The sequence below is a fragment of the Equus caballus genome, chromosome 26 (assembly GCF_041296265.1).
Source record: "Equus caballus isolate H_3958 breed thoroughbred chromosome 26, TB-T2T, whole genome shotgun sequence".
Classification (NCBI taxonomy): Eukaryota; Metazoa; Chordata; class Mammalia; order Perissodactyla; family Equidae; genus Equus; species Equus caballus.
In genome coordinates, this window is record NC_091709.1 from 48,191,864 (window position 1) to 48,211,840 (window position 19,977).

The following is a 19,977-nucleotide window of genomic DNA, read 5'->3' on the forward strand; positions in this document are numbered from 1 at the left end:
CTCAGCCTTGCAAGAATTTCCCAGCCTGTCCTGCAGAACCCCAGATCCAGCCTGACCAGCAGTTCACACACATCACATGCGCACACACACATCACACATGCATACACATCACACGTGTGCACACACATCACACGTGCACGCACACATCACACATGCGTGCAGGCACACACACGTCAGGGAGCACTCTGGACATCTGTGCTCCGTCTGCATCCCGGAACTCACTCCCCTTCTACAGAGCTGCCACCACATAGTTGGGCCACTGACATGTTTGCACAGTTGTGTCTGCTGCACGTGGGCCTGGCATGGGCTGCACCTGCTGTTGCACCTCTGTCACAGGCACTGCCCACCCCTGAATCCCCCCTGATGTGTCCTCTGCTCCCCTCTCCTCCTTCAGGGCAAGCTGGGGCGCATCGGGCCTCCTGGCTGCAAGGGAGACCCTGGGAACCGGGTAAGTGTGGCTAAACCCTGGGCTCTGGGAGACGCCGGGCACCAGGCTGGGTGGGAGAGAAGTGGCCGGCCCCACAAGCTGCGGTGAGGGACCCGGCAGTCACGGAGCTTGGATCCTTCCTTCAGCTCCTCCCCTCCCAGTCCCTGACCCCTGCCCAGGGTTCAGCCAGGGTTGCGGTCACATATGACAAAATAACCTCAGGGGCTTCCGGGTCAGGTCGAGGGCAGCAGCTTCCCAGAGTCCTGAGAGGCTCAGTGTGGGGGCAGCCTGTCTGGTCATCCTGCCCAGGCCCAGTGGATTCCTACAGCCGAGACTCAGGCGGAGCATCCAGTCTGGACAGTGGGGTGCTGGTCAGCCTCCCCCATGTCCGCTGGCCCTGGGCTCACAGGCAAAACCCCAGCACAGCTCTCAGCAGGAGCCCCAGGACAAGCCTGTCACCCTTCTCTCACAGGGCCCCGACGGGTACGTGGGGGAAGCAGGCAGCCCCGGGGAGCAAGGAGACCAAGGCGCCAAGGTAGGCAGCCTGGCCAAGGTGGCGAGCGGGAAGAGCGGGCGGGTCCCCACTGCCCCGTGGCCTTCTCCCTGCCTGGAACATGGCTTCTGGGGGGTCACCTGGCCGAGAAGCCCAGCAAGGAGGGGCCTGCCCCTGCACACGAGGAGAGGGCCGTGGGTGCCCTGCCCAGGGGGACCGTGGGTGCTCACACTGAAGGGGGTGTGGGGTGCTCTTCTCCAAGGGGGTTGGGAGTGCCCGTGCCCAGGGCTTCACCAGCTCATGTCTAACACGGGAGCACGTGTCCCAGCTCAGGCAGCTCTGCGGTGCTCGAATGACCTCAGCAACAAGCCCACCTTCCTGCCAGGCCTCTCAGGGGCTCCCTGTGAAGGGCTCTCAGGCGCCTGGGGGTTCTGCCCTCTTAGGTCACCTGAGGTGTCACTTTGTCCCTGCCTGCATCCCTTCCCTGGCTGCCCAGGACACTGGAGGAATGGGGGGGTGGGCACGGGCCAGGAGCAGCCAAGAATGACACCCATACACTCACCGGCTGGTGCCAGGTCCTGTCAGCAACCTCGGCCAGCACCTGGCATCCCACCAGCCCTGCAGATGTGTAGGGGAGCTTGTGCCCCAGCTCCGCCGGGGTCCTGCTCCACTGCCAGCGTCCAAAGGACGTGAGGCTGATTTCTCCAAACCCTTCCAGGGGGACCCGGGCCGCCCAGGACGCAGAGGGCCCCCGGGAGAAGACGGGGCCAAAGGAAGTAAGGTAAGGGCTCCTCCCAGCTGCCCGGTCACCCTAGCAGAGCCCACGGGTGTGCAGGCCAGCCCTGTGCCCTGAGCAGGCCACCCCTCTATCCCTGCTGCCAGCTGGCCAGGATGCCCCACACGCCGAGGCAGCCACAGTCCCACCAGATGACAGCAGGCCTGTGACCGCGCAGCTGGGCCCTCCCGTGGGCCTTCTGCCCCTGTGGCCAGCCAGCCCAGGGCTGACCATCTCCTCCCTGCAGGGCTATCAAGGCAACAATGGATCCCCAGGAAGTCCTGGCGTGAAGGGCGCCAAGGGCGGACCAGGGCCCCGAGGACCCAAAGGCGAGCCTGTGAGTGCACCCCTGCCCCACAGCTCACACACTGGTCCGGGATCCAGAGCCCCTCCTGCAGGGCCGCCCCACCACCTGCCGCTGGGCCTCTCTGCGCCCGACATCCTCTGGCCTCTCCGAATGTGCCTCCTCCCACTGCAGCCGACACAGGAAGGCCACTGACGAGCACTGGCCCGGCTCAGCCGCAGTCCCACTGGACACTCAGTGCCTGGGAAGTGGCCCCGGGTCCCGACTCGCTCCCCCGCAGCACACCCAGGGCTTAACGCAGACCCAGGCACACACTCCATAGGTCCCACGCTGCATCCCCAGCCAGCACCAGCCATCCCCAGGTGTTCTACCTGGGGTGGGGACCCAGGCCAAGGGCTGATCCTCAGAGGGTGCATCCCGAGATCTGGCTTGACCTGGAAGTGAACCCAGCGACCTCGCTGATAGCCGGTCAAAGCCGGGTCCCAATTACGTCAACCCAGACACTGACTCGACCCCGGCTTACAAGCTGCCCAGGGACCCTTCATGGTTTCCTAAGTCCTTGGCTGAGACAGAGTCCACCCGGCAGAAGGGGAGGGTCTAACCTGAGGCCCTCTGGGGGGCCCCCCAGAGCCCAGAGCCAGAGTCCTTGTGTGGGGTCCTCCTGTGGCCCCCAGCATCAGGGACCCCACCCACACGCCCGTTCTCTGCAGGGACGCAGGGGAGATCCTGGAACCAAAGGCGGCCCAGGCAGCGATGGCCCCAAGGGCGAGAAGGTGAGTGTCCGCATGGGGGAGCCGCGGGGCACCATCGGTGTGTCTGCATCTGCACTGGGGTCTCACCGTGGTGCCGACAGGGCCCAGTGACAAGAGACAGCCACCCCCTCCCATGGTCTATCCAGGAGAACAAAAGCAACCCCCCGGGGCCTCACCATCAGGGGGAACATCCTGCAGGGTTTCCAAAAACAGGAGGCAGACAGGCGGTCCCCACCCGTGCTCCCTGCTGGGGGGTCTGGGCCAAGCGCAGCCAGTTCCATGAGTGCCATGCACAGATGTGCAGGCTGTGTACTGCTCCACCCCATCGCAGACACACATGCTCCTGTGGCTGGTGTGCGATGTCTTTGTCTTTGTGATGAAATCCCAGGGCGGCCAGTTCCTGTGAGATTTGGGTGAAGGGGCCAAAGAAGGGGCTTCTTCCTCAGAGAAGCGGGTGGTGGTCCCTGCCCACACTGTGCGAAGGCTGCACAGGGCTCCAGCTGTTCCAGTGTCACCTCCACAACCTGGGGTCCTTGTCTCCAGGAGCTAAATGGCCTCTCCTTCACCCCCATGCTGTGCAGACTAACTGGGCCTTTCCTCACAGGGGGACCCTGGCCCTGAGGGGCCCCGGGGCCTGGCTGGAGAGGTTGGCAACAAAGGAGCCAAGGTAAGTGGGCCAGCGGGTGGGCGCCCAGCTCCCTGGCTGGAGGGGCTGCACGTGGGGCCCTGCAGGCCCTGCCTGGGGCCACTGTGGTCAGGGCTGCAGACCGAGGCCATGCCCAGGACCTCCTGGAGGGCAGCAGACCCCCTACCTGGCCAGCGTCCACAGTGACTGACTCCGGGGTCTCTGAGGTGCCTCGTCCCCTTTTTCCCCAGGGAGACCGTGGCCTGCCTGGACCCAGGGGCCCCCAGGGCGCTCTCGGGGAGCCCGGGAAGCAGGTCAGTAGCAGGATCCCTGGGGGAGCCCCTTGGCTCTGGGGCCCAGGCCCCTCACTGCCCTTTGACCTCACCTCCCCCCCTGTAGTGCCATTTGGGTCCCCCTGTCCTCGGGCAGGACACTGTCCCCTGCAAACTGAGGCAATGGGATGGGGCCAGGAGCCCTGTGCACTGAGGGGTCCAGCTTTACCAGGTGTGGGGGGCAAGGGGGCAGCAGGTGTGGCGCCCAGGAGCTGGTCAGTGACCATCAGAACCGCGGCCCCCACAGGGCAGCAGGGGAGTGAGGTGGCCAGAGCTGGATGCAGTCAGTCCCTGTCTGTGCTGAATTCCCACTTTCTCTCTGTCTTCAGGGATCTCGGGGAGACCCCGGGGACGCTGGTCCTCGCGGAGACTCAGGACAGCCTGGCCCCAAGGTACGCCACCCTCCTCACCCCTCAGGATGGGCCTCGGGCCTGAGCTGGTTCTGGCTCTAGAGTGAGGCTGCTGGTGCGTGCCAGGCCCAGCCCCTTGGTGGGAGGACGTCAGGGGCCGGGAAACCCTGTGTCCCAATCCTCCAGGTGGCTCACCCTGCCCAAGGCCAGGCCCTGCACACGGCTCCTCCCCAGAAGCCAGCCCCACCGCCCTCAGTCCACACCACTGATCAGTCTCTTCCTTCCCGCTGGACCCTCCCTGACCGGCTCACCTCCTCCAGGGAGACCCCGGCAGGCCTGGATTCAGCTACCCGGGACCCAGAGGAGAGCCCGTAAGTCCTGTGTGGCCTGGGACTCGGGGGAGGGGGTGGGCATTGCTGGGAGGGCCCTGAAGGTTCTCCCTAGTTCCCTAAGGGCCTCTGCAGGGGGGCAGGGCGAGGGTGAGGACAGGGGTGTGGTGCAGAGGCAGGTCCCCGGGAGCCAGCTCAGACGCAGTGCAGGCTGCATGGCGTTCACCACAGCACGCGCGGCTCCGCACGGGTCCTGACAGCCGAGGCCCCCCGTGAGGGAAGGACGGGCCAAGAAAACACAGGCCTCGGGGGTTCGGCCTCCCGTCGAGGCAGCCGCCGCGCCTCCTGAACCGTGACCTGTGCTTGCTTCCAGGGAGAGAAAGGCGAGCCCGGCCCACGCGGCCCCGAGGTACATCCGTCCATCCGAGGCGCCCGCTCCCTGCGCCCACATGCCCACTGCCCCTCACTCCCTGGGCTGAAGGGGGAGGCCGCGCTAGTCTCTCAACCTGAAGTCCACGCCTGCAAAGCCCGCCGTCAGTGCCATCTGACAGACCCACCTGCACACTCGTGTCCTGCAGTCTCACTGGGAACCCAGGGGTGGGGGCAGCAGTTGAGGGCGCCTGAAAGACCCCTCCGCCCGGCTCACCTGTGCGTCTGTCTCAGGGGGGCAGAGGCGACTTCGGCATGAAAGGAGCCCCAGGGAGGAAAGGCCAGAAGGGTGAGCCTGTGAGTACCTGGCTGTCCCGTGGCCGGGTGGGCTGGTTAGGGCACAGGGCCAAGCGTGGGGCCCCAGGCATCCACTGGAGCCCACCTGCCTCTTCCCCTCTCAGGCAGATCCTGGTCCCCCTGGTGAGCCGGGCCCTCGTGGGCCGAGAGGAGAGCCAGGACTCGAGGTAGGTCAGCCGCCGTTCCTTAGCCCTCAAGCCTCGGCCCTGGGCCACCTGGGCCGACACGCACCCTGAACCTCAGGGCTCTGCTGGTGCTGGAACACGGGACAGCATGCAGGGCTGGGCCCCGAAACAGCCACCTGAGAACGAGTGGGTCCCTGCCCAGCCTCGGCCCTGACAGTGGTCACTTCTCACTTCGTCCTTCCTCCTCCAGGGAGAGCCCGGCCCCCCCGGAGACCCCGGCCTCACGGTAGGTGTCAGTCGGGGTGGAATCAGTGTCCTCCTCCCTCCTGAAGTCAGAAAGCAGGGGCAGCAAGGGCAAGGTCAGCAGGGGTGAGGTCAGAGGAAGAGGTCAGCAGGGGCCTGCGGACTTCCTGCAGAAGCACGTCCTCAGCCTCTCCGGGGTGTGCTGTCCGGGCAGGCTGACCCTTCTTTGTTGCAGGAGTGTGACGTCATGACCTACGTGAGGGAGACCTGTGGCTGCTGTGGTAAGGCTCACTGCCACGCGGCCCCCATGCAGTGGGGGAGCTGGGCCGCCACGGCCGGGATGCTTGTGTCCTTGGAGGCTCTGGTCCAGGGGTCAGGGTCATCATCTGAGTCGCATCCTCCCGCTCAGGGTCGCTCTTTCCCACTATGTACCTGGCTGTGCACCCCTGGAGCCTGGGGGGGTCTCCCGGGGTCCGGGGTCAGGGCACACACCCACTCGCCCACACGCTGACCCCGAGCCTGGCCCTCAGACTGCGAGAAGCGCTGTGGCGCCCTGGACGTGGTGTTCGTCATTGACAGCTCTGAGAGCATCGGCTACACCAACTTCACGCTGGAGAAGAACTTTGTCATCAACGTGGTCAACAGGCTGGGGGCCATCGCCAAGGACCCCAAGTCAGAGACAGGTGAGCTGCGCCCGTGGTGGGGGGCGCCGGGGCCCGTGCGGCAGGGAGTCACCAGGCCCCGTCCGTGATGAGAAGCAGGCGGGCGGGACACCCTGAGATCCAGTCAGAAATTCCAGGCTGGGCCTCAGCTTTGCCAAGGCCCCAGGGCCCATGTGAGCCATGGGGGTGGTGGCCGGGGCCAGTCCCTCATGCCCGCCCTGGCCATCACAGGGACCCGCGTGGGCGTTGTGCAGTACAGCCACGAGGGCACCTTCGAGGCCATCCAGCTGGACGACGAGCGCATCAACTCGCTGTCCAGCTTCAAGGAGGCTGTCAAGAACCTCGAGTGGATTGCGGGAGGCACCTGGACGCCTTCTGCCCTCAAGTTTGCCTACAACCAGCTCATCAAGGAGAGCCGGCGCCAGAAGACCCGCGTGTTCGCTGTGGTCATCACAGATGGCCGCCACGACCCCCGGGACGATGACCTCAACCTGCGTGCGCTCTGCAACCATGACGTCACAGTGACGGCCATCGGCATCGGCGACATGTTCCACGAGAGGCACGAGAGCGAGAACCTGTACTCCATCGCCTGTGACAAGCCACAGCAGGTGCGCAACATGACGCTCTTCTCCGACCTGGTGGCCGAGAAGTTCATCGATGACATGGAGGACGTCCTGTGCCCAGGTGAGCAGCCGCGCCTGCACCCCCTCGGCCTGCCCAGCCCTGGTCCTGCATGAGGGAAGGAGGACCCACTGGGCAGGAAGGGCCAGGCGTCCGTGGGCGGCTGAGGGAGCCCGGCCCTGCCCTGGCCGGCAGAGGCTGATGGGACCCCGGCCTCTGTCTCTCTCCTCTAGACCCTCAGATCGTGTGCCCAGACCTGCCCTGCCAAACAGGTAACACGGGCGCCGCCGAGTCCCGACTCACGAGCGCCGGGGCTGGGGGAGGAGGGGCCCGTGCAGGGGCCCAGGAAGGGGGCCTCTCCACAGTGACACACTCTCAGGTTCCGGTCTGGGCCCAGACTGGCGGGTTTCTCCGCCCCAGGACCCCAGCACGTCTGAGGAGGTGCCGGGGGCACAGGGTGTGGCATCTCGAGGCCTTGGCCATCCTCACCTCACTGGCACATGTGAGGAGGGAGCTGGTCTCAAATGCAGATTCTCAGCCTCATCGGCTGAGGTGCTTGGGCCTCATGGTCCCCACCACCCAGGGGCACAGACGCCCCAGGGCCCTCCGGCTCCCACAGGTGGAAGCCCTGGATCTGGTGAACAAAATGGCTGATTGAAAACCACCCGGGAGGTGAGCACGCCCACAGGCACCCAGCACCTGGCAGACATGCTTGCTTCCACCCCTGGCGGCACGGCTGCACTGACCCCTCTGGGAACAGACCCTGCTGGTGCTTGGGGGCCCATGCCCCCACCCGACATCGTTGCCCTTGTGTGCAAGGCTGGAGCACAGGGGCACGCAGAGCCTGTCCTCGAGGGGCCCTCGGGGCTGGGGAAGGGCGGGATGGGGTCGTCCCCCGTGTGCACACGGCGCTGCGGCACAGCGATGGGGGCCACGGAGTCCCCCTCAGCAAGCCCTGCCCCCACCGGCCTGGGTCCTGAGGCCAGGGGATCCTCCAGCTGGAACGGGGTCACCAGGACTGTCCCCTCCCCGGATCATCGAGGTGGGGGCCCCCAGGGCCAGGCAGTGTTGGCAGGTCCGTCGGAGGACACAGACTGCCTCCCCTGGGGCACCCACGCCTGCCGTGTGACATCAGCATTTCCCTGGCTCTCATGCGGGCTCCTTGGTGTGTCACATGGTCCCCGGGCGGGTTCAAAGGCCTGAGGAGAGGGGTGGGCCAAGCCGGGGCAGGGTCCCCACACTCATGCTGACAGGGAGCTTCAGAGGAAACGCTCATTGCGGTTGTACCAGTGACCACGCCATGGCTGTTGGCGAGCTGTGGGGTCTCTGCAGGAGCCTGCCGGGGGCCCTCAGTGTCAGCTGAGGACGGCCGTGTGCGGTGCCGGGGGCCACCGGGAACCGGAGGTGCTGGCCCGAGAGCATCGGCCTGGGCGTTGGCCGCCTTGCAGGGCGTGGTCCTCCTAGGGGGCGTCGAGACCCCCCTAAGGTACAGACCAGCCCTAGTGGGGCCAGCCCCCATGCCCCATCCCTGATCTTAGGGGAAAGCTACAACTCTACCCCTGGTGAGGTGTTAGCCGAGGTCTCTGTGGAGGCCGCTCGTCGGGGCGGGGCGGCCCCTCTGTTCCTAGTTCTTGATAGTGATAGTGTGAAGGAGTGTGGGAGTCCATCACGCTCTCTCTGCGTCCACTGACATGACTGTGCCATCTTCCATCTTCATCCTTTGACATGACAGTTACACTGACTGGTTTTCAGAGGGGGAACTGGCGGTGCAGACGGGGGATAAACCCGCTTGGTTGTAGTGGATACGTTCTTTATACGTTGTGGGATTCAACTTGCTGATGTTTTGCTGCGGACTTTTGCGTCCACATTCATGAGAGGTCGTGGGCTGTGGTTTTTTTCTGTGATGCCTTTGTCTGGCTTTAGTCAGAGTGACGCTGGCCCCTGGGCCCCGGAGCCGCCTTGGAGACCCTCCCACCTCCTCCTTATGCCCTTCTACTAGACTCGCAAGCTCGTCCTCCTATAAAGTGACTAGAAATTCCCAGTAAATTAGGCGTTTTGACCCAGGGGGGAAGCGGCCTCCTTGACACGTGTGGGTTCCACATTGCGGGGCTGCACACAGAGTGCTGGGTGGACGCTGCCGGCTCTGCCATGGCCATGACCTTCTAGCCAAATGGCCCTGTCCACCCAGAGCCCCAGCCACACCCGGGCTTGGACCAGGCCAGGGGCAGCTCAGTTGTGCTGGAACCACAGGGCATCAGAGAGAAGCAGATTTTGTCTGGGGACAGGCCCCACGGGAGGGAGGAGCCCTGGGACCTGCGCTCGGCTTCTCCAGACGAAGGCAGGTGACTCTAGAGGCTGGCGCTGAGGGGAAGGCTCCGAGGGCTCTGGGGCCGTGGCCAGTCCCCTGGGTCGCTGACTGGCGCTCGCCCGGAGGAGAGAGAAGCTTCTCACCTTCAGGACAGGAGCAGTGGTGCCCTCCGAGCATGGCCCTAACCTCCGCGGGGACTGGAGGGGACAATTCTGGGCGGTGGGAGATTCACGCCTCGAGGGCAGAGGAGGACAGGTAATGGCGAGTTGTCTCATGTCCCTGCTCTGAGGGGTCCAGGGCCACCTGCCGACGCCGGGTTTGGGCTGGAATAAGCAGGCAATTCTCCTCGTGGTGCTGAGTATTTAAGGGGCGTTGGGCTCATCTCGGGGACATGGCCTTGAGTGGTCAGCAGCGAGCTGGCGTCTGGCCAATCTCAGTGTGGCTGTTTGTGTGGGAAGTCCTGTGGCTCCCAACGTCTGTGCTGACCCCAAAGGCGCTCTGCTCCCGGTCTCCACGGCCGTGCGCTCTGCTGCTGGCTCCCCCGCCCTGTTCAGCTCTGGTGCCCTGTGCCCTTGGTGGGGGCTGCGGCCTCGCTGTCTACTCGCTGACCCCTCGGTGAGCTGATCCTCCTTCCTCGCTTTGGTCCTAACTCGCCTCCCAGGAGAGGGGCGCCTTTGTCTGGGCCAAGGAGGGCGCTGGAGGCCCACTCACGCCAACCGAGGCCCTGACGGCCTTCTCTGGATGCCCCGCAGATGGCCCGTGGCCCGGCGGCGAGTCCCCGGTCACCTTTCTCCGCACGGAAGAGAGCCCGGACGGCTCCTTCCCCAAGACCATCCCCCTGATCCAACAGTTGCTAAACGCCACGGAGTTCACGCAGGACCCAGCCGCTTACTCCCGGCTGGTGGCCGTGCTGGTGTACACCGCCGAGCGGGCCAAGTTCGCCACGGGAAACGAGCGGCAGGACTGGATGGAGCTGTTCATTGACACCTTTAAGCTGGTGCACAAGGACATTGTGGGGGACCCCGAGACCGCGCTGGCGCTCTGCTGAAGCCGCGGGCCACGCATGTCAGAGACAGCCCGAGCTGCCCCGCCCGGCTGTGTTAGCTCCCGGGGCTGCCCACCATACAGGGGGCTCGGGACAACAGGAATCTATTTTTTCCGTCTGGGGCCAGAGGTCCAAATCCAGGTGTCACAGGGCTGCACCCCTTTCAGGGCTCTGTGGGGGGCCTCCCTGCCTCACCAGCTCCTACCTCTGCCTGCGCACCACACGGCCTCCCCCCTTCTGGAGCCTGATCTCTCTACCTGTCTCACAAGGACCCTTGTGGAGGCATTTATGGTCCACGGGATAGTCCAGGATAGTCTCCCCATCTCAAGGTCTGTAATTTAATTCCACCTGCAAAGTTCTTTTTTGCCTCATAAGGTCATATTTACAGGCTCCAGGATTAGGACGCAGGCATCTTTTGGGGGGCCATTATTTAGCCAAAAAGGAAGAGGGAAGAGCACAGCCTGGTAAACAACCCCAAAACTCCTGTGTTAACCTCTGGCCTCCATGCCCGCAGTCGCCCTGTGCGTTTTTGGCAGCCTCACTGGCAGTGCATGAGGACTCCCCCAGACCAGCCGCCCCCGCGTGTCTGTCTCTGCCTGTAGGTACTTGGAAGTCCAAGTCTAGTCTAGACAACTTGCTGGACCTTTTCTGCAAGTTCCAGCTGTTGAATTTAAAGCAGAAGCTGCCCTTCATTTGCACTTCAGCCAAAATAAGCTACGTCGTTACTAAGCTCCTTGAAAGAGAATCCCGTCTGCCAGGAACACCCGCTCCCTCTGTTGGCCCCCCGGCCCCCGGGGAGTGTCCTTCAGATGCTGTGAGCACGTCATAAACATTCTATAAAAGCTGAGAAACAAAGATGGTGGATGCGTTGCTCTGGTCGGGTGCCGCGCTGGGGTGCTCGCTGCTGGCTGGGACTGGACGAGAGCTGCCACTGCACAGGGGGCCGCCTGGAAGCCAGGTGCTCAGCTGACGCCCTAGTTGTGGTGCTGCAGGTCAGGATCTCCTTCCCGACGGGATCCCCACACTCCAGGCCCTGGGCGTCGGCAAACCTGGGCTGGGACTAGTGCCCTTTGCCCTCACGTCCAGGAGGAGGGCTGTGGGGCTGAGGAGCTGGACGCAAGCAGGGAGACCAGCCTGTGTCCGCCCAGCCCCGGTGCTGGTTAGAGTTGAGGTCTTGGGCATGGCCACAAGGGAGGAAGTGGCTGTGTGGCTGCCATGGGTGGGCTGTGCTCCAGCCTATGGTCTCACATGTGGGGAGCCAGTTTTCAGGCTAAGCTATGACACCCGTGTCCCCCAGAGGCCCAGCCTCAGCCCTGACTGCAGACTCACCCCATGCTGTCTGGCATGTCCAGGGCTGGTGACCACCCAGAACGGGGCAGGGGTCCCCTCAGGTGACAATGAGTCACCGGGACTGCCACAGGGTTCTGGCCAGACCTGTGCCCACTGCCCACCAAAGTCTTGTCCAGTCGGAGTGGACATGGGTTCCCCTTTCCAGTGCTCCCAGGGCCAGGTGAGATGTGGCCCAGCCAGCACCAAGTGGCTCTGAAATAGGGAAAATGAGGGGGGCACAGCCAGAGGTGGGTCCTTGTGTCCAGGAGCCTTCAGGGCTAAGAGTCTTCATGAGGTCTTTCTACACAAGTAGAAATGTGAGGACAGCTCCCCTGCTCCTCTCTCCCACCCCTACTCCTCACAGACCATGGTTTTTGTGGGGGTATCCAATTTTGGGGCCAACTGAAGGGGCTTTACTGACGCCTTCCTGCTCTGGAGGGCCTAGAGGAGGCCGCTGGGCAGAGATGGTGCTTGCGGAGTGGAAACAGCCCCTCAGCCCTTGGGTTTGGGGTCATTTCCTGGGGGAAGCACAACCAGGAAAGACGGTTATGGGTCTGAGGAGATGGGGTGGGATGCTGGACCCTGCCCAGCCTGGGTGACGTTGGGTGCAAACCCCCACCCCCACCCCAAGCCCCAGCATCCCTGCGGCTCCAGTGGTCGGGTCGCATAAAGAGATGGAAACAGCATGGCCAGAGTGGGCTTGGCCAGAGCGGAGTATGGCCTGGGCGGGGTATGGCCTGGGCCAGGTGTGGCCACGGAGGGGCAGGGCCGCGGGGGGCCTCGCCTGGGTGGCCCCCGCCCACCACCCGGTTTGCCCCCAGAGCTGTACGTGGCCCAGTGCACGCAGCGGCCGGTGGACATCGTCTTCCTGCTGGACGGCTCCGAGCGGCTGGGTGAGCAGAACTTCCACAAGGCCCGGCGCTTCGTGGAGGAGGTGTCCCGGCGGCTGACGCTGGCACGCAGGGAGGACGACCCGCTCAACGCACGCGTGGCGCTGCTGCAGTTCGGGGGCCGTGACGAGCAGCAGGTGGCCTTCCCGCTGACCTCCAACCTGACGGCCATCCACGAGGCGCTGGCCAGCGCGCGCTACCTCAACTCCTTCTCGCACGTGGGCGCGGGCATCGTGCACGCCATCAACTACGTGGTGCAGGACGCACGGGCCGGGGCGCGCCGCCACGCTGAGCTGGCCTTTGTGTTCCTCACGGACGGCGTCACGGGCAACGACAGCCTGGAGGAGGCGGTGCACTCCATGCGCAAGCAGAACGTGGTGCCCACCGTGGTGGCCGTGGGCAGCGACGTGGACGCGGACGTGCTCTCCAAGATCAGCCTGGGCGACGCGGCCGCCGTCTTCCGAGAGAAGGACTATGACAGCCTGGCGCAGCCCGGCTTCTTCGACAGGTTCATCCGCTGGATCTGCTAGTGCCCCCCACGCCCGCCCCGCCCCGCCCCGCCCCGCGCTCCTCTCCCTGTGGGCGCCGCCCTCCTGTCGGCGGTGCTACTCAGACCCCACCGCGAGGTCCTGCGCGCTGCCACCTCGATCTCTCCACGTGTGGGTGTGAAGTCAGGAGCGGACGACCCCGCCCACCCCAGCTCCTCCCAGGGGTCCCACAGCCCTGAGCCGTGGAGCCCACCACCCCTCCCCTCTATCTCGCCGGCCCTGCCCTCCATGCCCCCCACGGACTCCAGAGGCTTCCCCCCGCCATCCCAGCAGCCAGTCTCCAGACCCTCATCCGCAGGCACTTTGTCCCCTCAGCCTCCCTCAGCCCAGCCTCATCCTAGAACTCCTGTCCCCACCTCCACCCCCAGCAGCTCGCTGAGCCCCGCCAGCCCTCCAGGCCCTGCTCCCAGGTCTCCCCATCGCCTCTGGGGGTCACCTGCTCTGGGTCAGACTGATCTGTGACAGCAGGCCCAGCATGTCCCTGTGTGCACATGCCCCAATCCAATAAAGGCTTTGAACCCCCTCCTGCTCCCCAGCTCTATGTGTCTGTGCCCTGCCAGGGACCCCTCCAGGCGGCCAAGGGGACACTCAGCCTGTCCCATGCCCGCAGACTTGATCATGCCCCCAGGGCCCCATCCCCCTACCTGCTCAGTGCACTGCAGTAGTGCTGGGCCTGGCCTCCTCTCTTAGGGCAGGTGCTGCCCCCAGGCACTGGCCACCCACACCGTCTCCAAGTGCATAGACTGGATGCCTCAGCTGTGGATCCACCCGGTCTAGTCAGCTTTGGGCTGAAAAGGATGCTACTTGATGGATGAAGTTTTCCTCTGTCCCCGAACCAGGGCCACCGTGCTTTCAGAAGCTTGTTGGTTTGCATGAAAACATTCTGTGGATAGATAAATAGATAGATTCCATTTTTCTCTGGAACCTCAGCGACTTTCTGTTCAAACCCCTGGCCTCGGAAGCTCACCCTCTGGGAAGCACCATATTAAACCACCAGCTCCCACAGGCAGACGCTCTGCTCTCGTTTATTCTTTGCTAGGGCTGCCGCCAGCTAAGCAGCTTAAACAACGGAAATTGATTGTCTCACCGTCTGGAGGCCGGAGGTCTGAGACCCAAGTGTGGGCAGGGCCATGCCCCTGCTGGAGGCTCTGGGTTGTCTGTTCCAGGCTCTCTCCAGCTCCTGGCGGTTCTCCCTGTGCGAGTCCATGTCCACATTTCCCAGTCTTACAAGGACACCAGTCATTTTGGGTTAGGGCCCACCCAGCTCCAGTCTGGTCTCATCTCAACTCATTCCATCTGCCAGGACTCGATCTCCAAATAAGGTCACTTACTGAGGTACTGGGGGCTAGGACTTCAACATGCGAATTTAGGGGGACACAGCCAGCCCAGAGCACGCTGACACCGTGCTCATCCCCTTTTGGGGATGACAAACTCATTCTGTGGTACTTCCAGCCCTCTTGACATCTGCCTACACAGCCTGAGCTGGAGGGCAGGCTTGCAGCCAGTGTTTTCTCTCCCTCTGCCTCCGTTTTCCCTCCCTGCAAAGAACCTACAAAGTGCCAACAGGAGACAGAGGAGAGGCCTCAGCAGCAGCCCTGGCCTGCAAACTTCAGGGGTCGGGAAGGTGGGGAAGGGAGAGGCCCCCCCACATGTCCCGAGTTCTGCCCACTGGGCCCTGCCCAGGGTCCCCTCTGCAAGGCAAAGGACATCCCTCTCTGTGATGCCAGCCCCCGCACATTTAGCCTCTGACCCTCAGGAGACGAGACGAACAGTCTCTTTGGAAGGGACTTATGGCACCACTGAGTGGGTGGTGGGATTCTTCGAGGGTGCAGGCCAGCTCCGAGACCCTCAGAGTGCTCGCCACACTGGTGTCCACAGAGTTCTCTGCTGGGGGCTCCAACCTCCCCAGAGGGCAAGGGCACCAGCCCCCTCTAGGGGTTGCTCTTTCAGCCCCATGTCCAGGTCCCGCCCCCGCAGGCCCCACCTCCCCAGCCCTCAGCCCCTCGGGGGGGCCCTCAGACACACTGCCTGCCACATGCAATGTTCAAGTTAGGATTCTGTGATGGTTTCATACAGGACCCTTCACTCCAAATACACAGGACACCCTCAGAGCCTCCACCATGGCCCCAGTTGGCTGGGCCCCCTGCTCTGCCTGCTCATCGCCACCTGGCCCCACTCGGACATGTATCCTGTCCCCTGAGAGAAGTGGACATGAGCCCAACCCAAAGGGGCTCACCTGGGGCAAAGGTCACAGAAGGAAGTCAGGGCAGACAAGGCACACAGCAGCGTGGCCACAGAACCCACCCAGGACAGTGAAGGACACCAACCACAAGGCATCGCCAGCATGCATGCCCGTGAGTGGGGGTCCCAGGTCCCTGTGAGAGCCCAATGGACTCCCTAGGCCTCGAAAGTGTGCACAGGCCTCACCCAGGAACAACGCCCTTACTCCGTGACCTCTGAGACAGTGTGCGAGGCGGTCCCTCGGCCTGAGTTGATACCACAGCTATCAATCCCACTCCCAGCAGGAAGGACAGATCCAGTCCAGAGTGACCCAGGTCTTCAAAGTCTCGATGAGGGGCATGGACCAGCCATGCTCCGGTGTCTCAGAGTAGCACAGCTGCTTCCTAATGTCCCCTCACTAACATCTCACCAGGGTTCCCTCAACAATGCGTCCACACCGACATCCCCTCACCAACGTCCTCCCACCGAGATGCCCTAACTAATGCTCCTACATGACATCCCCTTACCAACATCCCCTCACCAACACCCCTTATGAATGACCCCACACCAGTGTCCCCACATTCAGGCTCACAGTAAATGTCTCCTCCCTAACATCCCAAATGTCCTCTCACCGATGACCCTCACAAACGTCACCATTCTAACATCCCCACACTAACGTCCCACATTGATGTTCCCTCATTAACATCCTGTCACAAAAGTCCCCTCACCAACACCCCACACGAATGTCACCTCACCACCACGACCACACAAACATCCCCACACTAACATCCCTCACTAACATCCTCTCACATACGTCCGTCAGTAACAAGCCATCACCAACATCTCTCCCCAATGTCCCCACAGTAACATCCCCTCACCATTACTCCCTCACTAATGTGTCCTCAACAGTGTTCACTCACCAATGTTTCTTACCAACATCCCCTCACTAATGTCATTGCACTAGTATACTCTCACTAACGTCTCTCACAAATGTCCCCTCAACAATTCCCTCACCAACACCCCCATGCCGACGTGCCATCACCACAGTCCCCACACCAACACCCCCTCACTAACATCACCTCACAAACCGGCCCTCACAAACGTCCCCACAATAAAGTCCCCCTCAACAATGTCCCCTCGCCTACATCCCTTCACCAGCATCCCTCACACACGTCCCCTCACCAGCATGCTCTCACCAATGTGCCTACACTAAGGCCCCACCTTCTGACCCATGAAATGGAATGGGGAATGTAGGATGCTCCCAGGCCCACCTGGTCAAAGCGGGTCCCAAATGGCTGCTGGGCCTCCAACCCCTCTGTGCTCCCTGATGTAAAGGCCTGTCTCCCTTCCCTGGCCCCGAGGCCCCATGACCCACCTCCTGGCAGCAGTGGATGGCTCTGTGCTCGCAGTCCTGGGTCACATCCCACAGCAGGTGCCTCCAGGGAGACCTGACTGTCAGATGGAGCCCAGTCTTGCCAACCTCACAAACGACCCCAAAAGATGTGCAGGGTCACATGAGGGCTGCTGCTCCCTGTGTCTAGTTTAGCCCATGCCCTCCATGGTCACTGAGGAGAAGGGGTCCAAGGAGGTCCCCCAGGGACACAGTCAGACCTGGAGGCTACAGAGCTGGGCAGACCTGTGGCCCCACCAGCACTCCCCAAACCGCCTGGACTCTGGGGGCCCCAGGCCTGGCTCTGCAGCCTTCTCTGCACCTGCATCTGCAGCCCCAGCCTGGGGATGGCACCCCACAGAAACGTCCCGGGCAGAGACAGGCGGAAGGAGCTCAGCAGGAGCTCATCCCCAGGGCAGCAGGGCCCGCGGTGCGAGTCCGGCAAGGTTGTGGGGCACGTGTCCCCACAGGCCCCTCAGAGGCCAGGGATGGGCAGCGGCCGGGCTGCCAGTGCTGGAGAGTGGTTCCTCAGGAAGAGCCAGCACTGCTGGCACGGCACTGCCCAGCCGAGTTTTCCCACCACCCATGTGACTCGGCCCTTTCTCTCCTTCCCCGGGGTGGCTTATCTCCAGTCCAGCCTCCCTTCCTCACGCCTGTCCCTGGAAAGGCCAAGGGGTCAGCCAGGGCCTGAGCTGTGGACACAGGACAGGAAGAGTGGCCACGCCCAGCCACTCTCCCACAGCAGGTCCCAGTCCCTGTGGCCACCTGCCTCCCAGAGGCTCACCCGATCTCAAGGGCCGAAGAAGTGGCCACCCCTCCCCGCCCCAAAAAGCTCACCTGCTCACATCCCTGGACCAGGGCTGGCGGCCTGCAGGGAAGGGCCCCGGGTCTCGCTCGGTCCCTGGGAGATGTTACCAACAGCAGTGACACCTGCCTGGTGTCTGAGCCTGTGAGCCATGGATGGAAGGGGGCTCAGCCCAGCCCAGCCTCAGTCACAGGGAGGGGCACAGATCCAGCTCGCAGGGACCTGGGTCCAGCATGGCTCTCCGGAGACACCAGGATGAGAGGAAGGAGACGGACACCGGCTGGACACCTCCTGGGGCTGCTGAGCTCAGCTCACACCCCAGCTCTGACCTGAGACCACCCCAGCCTCAGCCCCTCGTCCACAAAGCCCAGGGTGGGGGACAGCTAACAGGGAGCCAAGGCCAGGGCTGCGGGAGGAACCCAAGCGAGGCACACGCCCCAAGTCGGAGAGGCCCTTCATTGGGGTCAGCTCCTCTAGCCAGGGTCAGCAGCAAACCATGTGTCAATTCCTCACTTCCTGAGGCCCCTCTGCTCCCCATGTGACCACCACCAGCCTGCTCGCTTAGCAGGGGCAAGGGAGATCCTGGGTGTATTTCCTATAAAGTAGTGCTCAAATGTGTTTTTGCTGCCAACAGATTCAAGCCACATGGGAAGATACACAGCCACGGTGAGGGTGACCCTCCCCCTGCACACCTACCCCCAGAGTTACCATGGCTGGGGACCCTCCTGGAACTTTCCTTGTATTTGCATACATACACATACACATGCCAACACATACGCACACAGAGACAAATATACCCACCACACACGTGCACGCACGCATGCACATGCAGATGCAGAGGAATACACCCACCACACATGTGCACATACACGTCAGCTCTCTCCAGGGTGCACTGTCCTATTCAGTTTGATTTGTAGGAGCTTTTTCTTTTTTTATTGAGGTCATAATAGTTTATAACACCGTGAATTTCAGTTGTGCGTTATTATGTCAGTCACCATATAAACGTGCCCCATGTTCACGACCCTTTTGCCCATCCCCCCACCCCCTTCCGCCTGGTAACCACTACGCAGTTCTCTTTTTCCGTGTCTTTGTTTATCTTCCACATCTGTGTGAAATCTATGGTGTTTGTCTTTCTCTGTCTGTCTTTTTTCGATTAACATAATACCCTCAAGGACCATCCATGTTGTGAATGGAATGATTTTGTCTTTTTTTATGGCTGAGTAGTATTCCATTGTGTGTATATACCACATCTTTGCAGGAGCTTTCTGTATTGGTTGATAGTAACTCTTTGCCTGTTACATTCGTTGGATTTTGTTTCCTTCCAATAGGATTCTTTTCATTGCCCTGCGTTGGGATGTCTTTTACCAGAATCAAGTGTTTAAGGCATTTGGGGTCTCACTTGGCTTAAGAAAGATGTACTCTCGAAATTACTTTTATTATTATTATTTTGTGTGTGAGGAAGATTGGCTGTGAGCTGACATCTGTGCCAATCCTCTATTTTGTGAGTGGGATGGTGCCACAGCATAGCTTGACCAGCAGTGCAAGGTCTGTGCTGGGGATCCAAACTGGGAATCCCTGGCCGCCCAAGCAGATCATGGGAACCTAACCACTACGCCGCTGGCCAGCCCCTGTTAGTCACTGTTCTGAGCACCTTTCTGAACGTGTTTATCTCACAGCAAACCGGTCAAGGCAAGGCAGGGAAGAGGACGAGTGAGTACAACACAGGTGAGTCGAGTCTCTAAACACTGAGAGGGGGTCTTGGCCATGTGGTTCAGCAGAAAGGCCATCAGCATATGACCTGCTCTTCTTATGGAGCCGAGGAGGAACTAAGACTGTATGTCCACACGGGCTTGTGTTGCCTAAATAGACACTACACAGGCACAAAAGGGGGTTCCGTGACTCCCAGAAGAGGGTAAACGGGGCCTGGTGGGAGGGAGTCCCTGCATCGTCCTGGGTTTGAACTGCGTCCCGCATCGCCCAGAGGAAACCACAAAACGGAGACCCTGCCCACGGTGGTGGTGCCAGCCCTCCCACGCAGAGCCGACCCCCGCTGACCGGAGGCCAAAGCCTCAGGGCAGCGCCATCCTGGGGCCACACGACCACCCGCCCCGGGTGTCCCCGACCAGGGCGGGGCCGCTGCAGCCACGCCCGCCACCCTCCTCCTGCGCTCCCCCGCAGCCCCAGCCAGGCCCCGCGGCCGCCCCCGGCCGGATCCCAATCCCCATCGCGCCCACACCTGGACCTGGGCTGCCCGCGGGGATGCTCTCGCCACGCCCCTGCCCGTCCAGCCCGCCCAGGCCCTGCGGGGGCTGCAGAGGCAGAGGGTGGGCGGGGAGAGGGGGAGCCGGGGACCCAGTCACCGGCCTCACCCCGAGCTCCCACCGCGAGAGGAGCCAGCACCCAGCGCACGCGGCGCCCCACTCCCGGGACCCCGACGCTTCGCCCCTCCCAGGCAGGACTCGGGAGCCCCCGAGGTTCCCCGGCAGCCTGCCCCTCCTCATCCTCACCCGCCCCGCGGTGACCGGATCGCCACGCCCCCCGAGAGGGCCCGCTGCCCGCCCTGCCCCGTCAGGCAGCTCTGGGGCTTCCCTCCACGTGAAGGGAGGAGCCTGCTGTCCCTGTGGGGGCTTCTGTCCCCTGCGCCACCCCAGGGCCAGCTCAGGCCAGGCGCCCTGCAC

At 62.8% G+C, this 19,977-nt stretch overlaps 1 protein-coding gene across 7 annotated transcripts in view; it reads left to right on the plus strand.

Annotated features, from left to right (window-relative positions):
- Window positions 1–13,407, plus strand: part of COL6A2 (collagen type VI alpha 2 chain) — a 33,471-nt gene extending 20,064 nt beyond the window's left edge. For 2 of the 7 annotated variants that reach the window (XM_023630335.2, XM_023630336.2), the window contains exons 11-28: window positions 395–448; window positions 900–962; window positions 1,639–1,701; window positions 1,943–2,032; window positions 2,710–2,772; window positions 3,356–3,418; window positions 3,628–3,690; window positions 4,038–4,100; window positions 4,379–4,429; window positions 4,761–4,796; window positions 5,051–5,113; window positions 5,218–5,280; window positions 5,489–5,524; window positions 5,717–5,762; window positions 6,012–6,164; window positions 6,375–6,827; window positions 6,998–7,036; window positions 12,268–13,407. In XM_023630335.2, coding sequence (XP_023486103.1) covers window positions 395–448; window positions 900–962; window positions 1,639–1,701; window positions 1,943–2,032; window positions 2,710–2,772; window positions 3,356–3,418; window positions 3,628–3,690; window positions 4,038–4,100; window positions 4,379–4,429; window positions 4,761–4,796; window positions 5,051–5,113; window positions 5,218–5,280; window positions 5,489–5,524; window positions 5,717–5,762; window positions 6,012–6,164; window positions 6,375–6,827; window positions 6,998–7,036; window positions 12,268–12,866 — 2,061 coding nt within the window. In that variant the 3' untranslated portion in view covers window positions 12,867–13,407. Of the gene's footprint in view, window positions 1–394; window positions 449–899; window positions 963–1,638; window positions 1,702–1,942; window positions 2,033–2,709; window positions 2,773–3,355; window positions 3,419–3,627; window positions 3,691–4,037; window positions 4,101–4,378; window positions 4,430–4,760; window positions 4,797–5,050; window positions 5,114–5,217; window positions 5,281–5,488; window positions 5,525–5,716; window positions 5,763–6,011; window positions 6,165–6,374; window positions 6,828–6,997; window positions 9,688–9,824 lie in introns of all 7 variants that reach the window. The other 5 variants (XM_023630337.2, XM_070252640.1, XR_011433049.1 and 2 more) reach the window with 4 other exon arrangements.
- The last annotated feature ends 6,570 nt before the right edge of the window (window positions 13,408–19,977 follow it).